This window comes from Danio aesculapii, chromosome 9 (genome assembly GCF_903798145.1).
Source record: "Danio aesculapii chromosome 9, fDanAes4.1, whole genome shotgun sequence".
NCBI lineage: Eukaryota > Metazoa > Chordata > Actinopteri > Cypriniformes > Danionidae > Danio > Danio aesculapii.
This window is the reverse complement of record NC_079443.1, coordinates 51,696,404-51,704,065: the sequence shown is the minus strand read 5'-3', so window position 1 is coordinate 51,704,065 and position 7,662 is coordinate 51,696,404. Positions and strand designations below refer to the sequence as shown.

Below are 7,662 nucleotides of genomic sequence, written 5' to 3'. Positions count from 1 at the left end.
TTAAAGGCACCAATTAAAAGACTATTTTCTTTTTTTTTTTTTTGTAAGGAATAATTTGATTTGTAGCTGCCTATAGTTTACATTATTTACTGATAATTCAATGGTCTTGAATGAATTATTGAGCTTTTACTCAGGTCTCCACAGCTGCAGACTCATTTTAGACATTGTATTCATAAATTTGTCAGCCAATATTATCAGCCAATCAGAATCAACCATTCAACAGAATTGTTCAATGAAAGTTATTTAACCACAGACATATTTTTCTTTTAACTGATGTGTCCTGATAATCTTTAATTTAGTTTAAATCAACACCCCTCCCTCCCTTCTCTCTGATTGGTGTTTAGTGGCATGAGGACGGGATCAACTTGTCAACTCACACAGAGTTCCACCAATAGCAAGCCGCAATTTAAACCACAGCTTATTCATGTTGACTTTAATAAGTGTAAATGTTTCCAGAGCTTGTTTTTCCTCATGTGAGTGTTAAAGGTCTCCTGAAGTGCTTTGAAAGTTAGCATTTTTTTCATTCAATGTTTGACGTAGGCGGCGCGGTGGCGCAGTAGTAGTGCTGTCGCCTCACAGCAAGAAGGTTGCTGATTCGAGCCTCTGCTGTGTCAGCGTTGGCGTTTCTGTGTGGAGTTTGCATGTTCTCCCCGTGTTCGCGTGGGTTCCCTCAGGGTGCTCCGGTTTCCCCCACAAGTCCAAAAACATGTGGTACAGGTGAATTGGGTAAGCTAAATAGTCCGTAGTGTATGTGTGTGTGAATGAGTGTGTATGGATGTTTTCCAAAGATGGGTTGCGGCTGGAAGGGCATCCGCTGCGTAAAGCATGTGCTGGATAAGTTGGCGGTTCATTCTGCTGTGGTGACCCCAGATTAATAAAGGGACTAAGCCGAAAAAGAAAATGAATGAATGTTTGATGTAATCTCAACTGAGAGGGTGGGACATCCCCCAGAGTGTAGCTCCTCCCCCTTTATTAAAAAGCGCCAATAGCGTTTTGTTTTTATCACAGCTCTGCGCTTGAGCTCAGCCACTCTCACTGGCAATTAGAAGGAGGCAGGGCATGTCATTCTAGAGCATTTGATTGGTCAGAATATTTGATGAGAATCTGAAGTATGAGGTGACTTAAAATCATTGATCCATTTAGACGGAAGTGAAACTCCAATCTTTGGGTGTTGATATCTGATTAATATTTTCTAAATGTGAATTTAGTCACTGTTTTGGAGCACACTAGCTTATAGATATCCTTAAAACTAACAGACTGAAACTAACATCTACAGTTTTTATGCTAATTTCATTAAAATCTGAATGAAATACCTGTGTCCGGCTGGCTGGATTCTGGTGTCTCAAGGGCTTCAGTTTGTTCTGTAGATGCTGCGTGACTCTCTGTCAGCTCGCGGTTCATTTCCTCAGCACCGTCTGCATGATGGAGATTAGTAGTGAGTTATGTTTTTGTGTTTTACTTTTCAGCAAGTTCCTGAAGTATTTGTTCACTACTGTATTTAAAGGTGCAGTAGGTGATCTGCCATAATGCTATCCGTTAGCATACTATCTTTAAAACACAGTCCCTAACCTGCCGTCCAAAGCCACGCCTCCTGAAATAATGAACGCACACAATAAAGATGACAGTAGACGACCCTCTAGATCATGTCATTCACCAGTTACAAAACTTTATAGTACTTTATAATCCACAATTCCCAACAAAACTATTATATTTAGCACGTTTCAGTTGTGTAGCAGCAAAACTTGTCATAACGTGCAATATTTCATGCATGCAAGGATCACTGCTCTCGCTCTCTCCCGCACTTTGTCCTAAAGCGACTGCTGTATGCTTAGTGGTTGGCCTGTGGCGTGCAGGAATTACACTTATTAGTAAGCCATACTTACATGCTATTTCAGAGCGAATATTCAGAGTAGCGGTGAACAACATAGAGAGCGCATCACAGACTGTCACTGTTCAGAAATGACCCAATGTGAATATAAAAGCACCTTCAGCTCAGTAAAGCAGGCTAGGTGGAACAGCGCTGTTTACTGATGTCTTGTTGTTAAACTAAATATAAATCGACAATATCGATGCTGTAAAAGATCCTTATGAAACTGAAAATAGTCACATCATTCTTTCACCAGGAGATTTCAGTGGCTGAACAACACTTCTGTGCATATAACCCATTCATAACAATACAATCTACATCAGCTTTGTGTGACTAAAAGAGTTTTAACACAGAACACACCTGTCTAACAGAAATACTTCAGTCATGGTGTCGTCCTTCCTCCAGCAAGCAAAACTAACTCCAATAATGATTCAGGATTTAAAAAGTTTTGATTCAGCATTTGATTCACCGGCATGGAGCACGCCACATTTTAAGCTACACTTTATTGTAGGAATGATGGGATAGTTAGAGAGCAGTGGAATGAAGGGAAAGGGAAGTAAGAGAATATACAGTGAACAGGTAAGTAGGTTGATCGGGCGTCCTACAATGATGCTCAGAGAGGGGATACCGTTTCTGTAATATTTTGGTAGAGGGATTTGACCCCCCGATTCAACCTAGGGAGTGAAGAAAGGGTTTTGGATTGTGAATGGGAAGCGAGGAAATAGAGGGGGAGAGAGTGTGGGTTTGAAAGAACGAGAAGAACAGTGCTAGAGGGATGGTCTGCCTTAAATACGTTTTAGGAACTAGGTGATTGGTTAAGGAGACAAAGTAAGGTGTGGTTCCGCAGCTGAACCTTTGTTAACAAGTTAACTCCATTTTTACCGCTCTCTTTCTCTTGTGTGCAGCTGAATGTGCAAATGGCGGATCTGTGTAAACAGAGGTGCGCAATTGTTTAAATCTACATTTGGTGACACAGTTTGAGCTACTTATCAGAATCATGGGAATTATCTGCCTGACAAACTTTAATTGGATGAACATTTTTCAGTTTTATGTCTCACCCAGAATATAAATATAAATACATTTAGATCATTTACTTTAATCATTACTATTGGAATGTGAAGAGACTTTCAACCAGCACAACAACACATGTTTCTGTGGACGATCACCTACTGCACCTTTAAAAAAGGAAAGTTTTAAATGTTTTATTTTACTGTATAAGTTGCTATGCTAATTCTTCACTGTTTATTTTGGCAAAATACTACAGAAATTCTGTAAATTACTGTCCACATAAACGTTCAGTATTTTTGCTGCCAGATTTAATTGTTACATGTTGGATTGTAATAAGTTAGAAACTTCTAAACCCTGAAATGAAGAGCATTTGATCCCAAATCAACATTCTCTTAATATTTACTCACTTCTTTATTTGTTTCATATTAAAATATGCAATGACATCTCAAAGTGATGTGAATAAAAATAAATCCTCAGTTATGAACCTGCTGCGTCCGGCTCTGTCTCATTCCTCAAGTCACTGAATGATGGAGATCTTGAAGATTGTAGATTCTTGAGCTCCGCGAAACTCTCCTCCGTTTCTGTAGACAGCAGGACATTCATAATTAGACATTAGTGTTAAATATTAATCATTTTCAATCAAATAAACCTGGCTTATTTATAACAACAATACACTGATGATGACAAATAAAAGCGTCGCAGTGCAGCCCACGAACTTAGAATTTACTGTCTAATAAATAACTGTTAAATAATAGTGTATATGTCTAAAAATATTCGTTTGTGTCAGTTTGGAAAACACTCCTTACACTTTTGCCGCTATCCTTCAAAGCAATAGGTTTTCTGTCATTTAATATGAAATTTAGTATTTTGTAATCATTAGATTTAGTATTCTTTTAATTCATTTATTTTCCTTTGGCTTAGTCTCTATTTTAGAGGTTGCCACAGTGGAATGAACTGCCCATTATTCCAGCATGTTTTACGCAGCGGATGCCCTTCCAGCTGCAACCCATTACTGGGAAACACCCACACACTCTCACATTCTCACACACTCATAAACTACGGCCAATTTAGTTTATTCAATTCACCTATAGCGCATGTGTTTGGACTGTGGGGGAAACCGGAGCACTCGGAGGAAACCCACACCATGGGGAACATGCAAACTCATACAGAAGTCGGGACTCGAACCAGCAACCTTCTTGCTGTAAGGCGACAGTTCTAACCACTGAGCCACCATGCCACCCTAATTCTTTTAATAAGTATGCTATTTCATTTTTTTCATAAATATGCTACTCTAAATGATTGTATCACTAATATTTTCTTTCACAAGTGATCTACAACATTAAAGCAAACAAGTTACTTGCATTTAAAGGGATAGTTCACCCAAATCTGTCATCATTTACTCGCTCTTCACTAGTCACAAACCTGAGTTTCTTTCTTCTGTCGAAAACTAGAAGATATTTTTAAAAATGTTGGAAACCTGTAACCATTGACCAGTTTTTGTTTTTTTTATCATAGTATTTCCTACTATGGGAGTCAATGGTTGCCATTTTCCATTGTTCTTCAAAATATTTTGTTACATAACATTTAGAACCACTTTAAGGTGAGTAAATTTTAATTTTTATGTAAACAGTCCCTATAATATGCTTGCCATGTTTATAATATGGATTTTCAAAATCTACTTTGACACCTAAATGAACACACAGAGAAGTCCAAATGATAATTTTATTCTTTCTCTAAGATTTCCTAATTTCTGTTTAACAGAGAGATTTTTTTTCAACACATTTCTAAACATAACTCATCTCTAATAACTGATTTCTTTTATCTTTTCCATGATGACAGTAAATAATATTTGACTAGATATTTTTCAAGAGACTAGTAATCAGCTTAAAATGACATAATTAGGTTAATTAGAAAAGTTAGGGTAATTAAGTAAGTCACTGTATAACAGTGGTTTGTTCTAGTGGTCTGTTCGTCGTACCTCACTTAAATGATGTAAGATGATTTGGCAGATCCTGGATCTTTTCACCTTGATATCTGATCTCTGGATTATTTTTTGTTCTTCAAACAAGTTTGTGAATCAGATTAAAATGTCTGGATGAACTGATCTAAGATCTCTGTGTGTGTTGTGAAGGACATATCTATCGATCCTCGAAACCATGATCAGCAATGCAACGATTGGCTGACGGCACAGCAGCGTAATGACATCATCTCTGATTAATATTCAATTATCTACGTAAGTAAAATTACATGAAATTCATAGTAAACGCTTTGTTAAATATGATACGCAATAACTTTCCACCTTTATTGTGGCCTGCATGCTTTACACGTTCATGTGTCATGAGTATTTAGTTATTTATGTAGTTTTACATTTAGAGCGGATGTTCTTCATTATAGTAAACTAGGCCTATTCCAGTTTGTTAATCAGCATAAGGAATAAAATGACTGTATAAATTAATTTTGCATCAAAAAGCATTTTGATATTGGTAAAGGCGTCTGCAACTTTTGCAAAGCATCCAATCACCGTCATATTAGCCGTCAAAACATGTGCATGACTGCATAAATTATTATTCCATTATAAAAACAAACAAACAAACAGTCGAATATCGTGTATATCTATTATCATACAGAAAATGGGCTAAAGCAAGGTCGGTACCTTGAAATAGTACGCGTTTGTATCTAAAAAGTCTGTATTAATAAATGTTCTCTTTGATCCCCTTAGGGAGAACCACCCCATGACTGTTTTTGTACTTGTATTTCAGTGCAGATTGCATAACAGATTTATTTGATATATATTTTAAAACTTTAAACTTAAACTATATATTTTTTATTTGTATCTTTTTTTTTAACTATTTTACTATTTTGTACTACTGTAAGAAAATATCAGCATTCTGTACATACTTTCAGTATTAGCCATGCTTGAAAAGACCCCATGTAATCCTGTTTATATGAAATAAGCCTGCTCCCTAGCAGGTTTGAGCTAGCAGAACTGTTGCTATGACAACAACTCTCTGATGAGTTTTAAGAATGAAACGATCCTGGATTGTGTCAAATCGTCAATAACCAAATCCAGCTAATTGAGTAATCCACGTACAAAGAATGGACCCCTGGAGACAATAGAAAAAACATTGCTTAAGACGCCTTAATAATAATAATAATAATAATAATAATAACAACAATTAATAATAATAATAATATTGACCTTAAAATGGTTTTAAAAAATGTATTCAAGTCAAAATTGCTTAAGGGGGCTAATAATATTGACCTTAAAATGGTTTAAATTTTTTTTTAACTGGTTTTATTCTAGCCAAAATAAAGAAATAAGACTTTCCCCAGAAGAAAAATATTATAGCAAATACTGTGAAGAATTCCTGAGTCTGTTCAACAACATTTGGGAAATATTTGAACTAGAAAAAAAGTCACAGGAGGGCGAATCATTCTGACTTCAACTGTATATCACACAGTATATTTGTATTACTCTCCTCACCCAGCGGTGGTGACACAGTGTCTGGGATGATCTCGCCGATGTCTCCAAAGATGAACCTGATCTTCTGCTCTGCATGTTGTGTGTTTGAGGAGCCATGGACGGCGTTTTCCAGCACGTCTTTAGCAAATCGAGCTCTCAGAGACTCAGGGGCCGTCAGTCGGGCTTGGCTGGGGTCTGTGGGGCCCATGGCGGCTCTCCACTCCTGCACTGCATTCTCCTTCGTCAGAACCAGCATTGTACACGGACCACTATGCAGAAATCAACACACCAAGCTTAGTAGAGTTCAGTTGAGTCCTGTTTAATGCATTGTTGCATTGTTTTTTAATGTTTTTAAACCATTGTAAGGTCAATAATATTAGCCCCCTTAAGCAATATTTGTTTTAGATTGTCTCCAGAACAAACCACTGTTATACAATGACTTGCCCAATTACCCTAACTTGCCTAATTAACCTAGTTCAGCCTTTAAATGTCACTTTAAGCTGTATAGAAGTGTCTTGAAGAATATCTAGTCTAATATTATTTACTGTCATCATGGCAAAGATAAAATAAATCAGTTATTAGAAATGAGTTATTAAAGCTAATATGTTTGGAAATTTGTAAAAAAAAAAATCTTTCCGTTGAACAGAAATTGAGAAAAAAAACAACAAACGGGGGGGCTAATAATTCTGACTTCAACGGTACACCTAAGATGCCTTGAGTGAATCAATGGGCTAATGTTGATTTTGGTGAACTAACCCTTTAACACTTGTCTTCAGTAGAGTACTCACCGGCACATGTAATCCACCAGCTGGCTGAAGAAGGGCTTGTCGCGATGCTCTTTATAAAACTCCTCCGCCATCTCTCTGGACAGAATCGTGTCCTTCAGTTGGGAAATGGTGAATCCTTTGGCCTGAATTTCCTCCAGGATCTCCTCTGATGAGCCGAAACACATGTTCAACAGTGAGTTCCAGTGTTTGTCCTTTGGGTTTATTCTTAAACTACCTTTTAAAAACTCATGTGTTGGTAAAATTTTAACCAATCCCAGTTTTTGAGTTCGCAATTGAATCCATCTATTCTATAATCTATAATCCATCCATCTATTTCACACATCCATCCATCTATCAGTCTATTTCTCCATCCATCCATCTATTTCGCGATCCAGCCAGTCATTCATCCATCGGTCCATCCGTCCGTCCATCAGTCTATCCGTCCATCAATCTCTCCATTTATCCATCCATCTATCCATTTCGCCATCCATCCATCTATCTATACATTATACTATCCATCCATCATCTCCATCCATCCATCCATCCATCAGTCTATT

General features: G+C 37.2%; 2 protein-coding genes across 2 annotated transcripts in view; one reads left to right on the top strand and one right to left on the bottom strand.

The window, feature by feature from the left end:
• smarcal1 (SWI/SNF related, matrix associated, actin dependent regulator of chromatin, subfamily a-like 1) overlaps nt 1–2,823 on the top strand; it is a 22,984-nt gene extending 20,161 nt beyond the window's left edge. Inside the window, exon 9 of the mRNA XM_056466086.1 lies at nt 2,773–2,823. Coding sequence (XP_056322061.1) covers nt 2,773–2,823 — 51 coding nt within the window. The remainder of the gene's footprint in view (nt 1–2,772) is intronic.
• The window catches only part of nme9 (NME/NM23 family member 9), a 36,423-nt gene continuing 30,095 nt past the window's right edge, over nt 1,335–7,662 (bottom strand). Inside the window, 3 exon segments of the mRNA XM_056466115.1 lie at nt 1,335–1,415; nt 3,361–3,456; nt 7,127–7,271. Of these exon segments, the coding sequence (XP_056322090.1) occupies nt 3,393–3,456; nt 7,127–7,271 (209 nt within the window). The 3' untranslated portion in view covers nt 1,335–1,415; nt 3,361–3,392.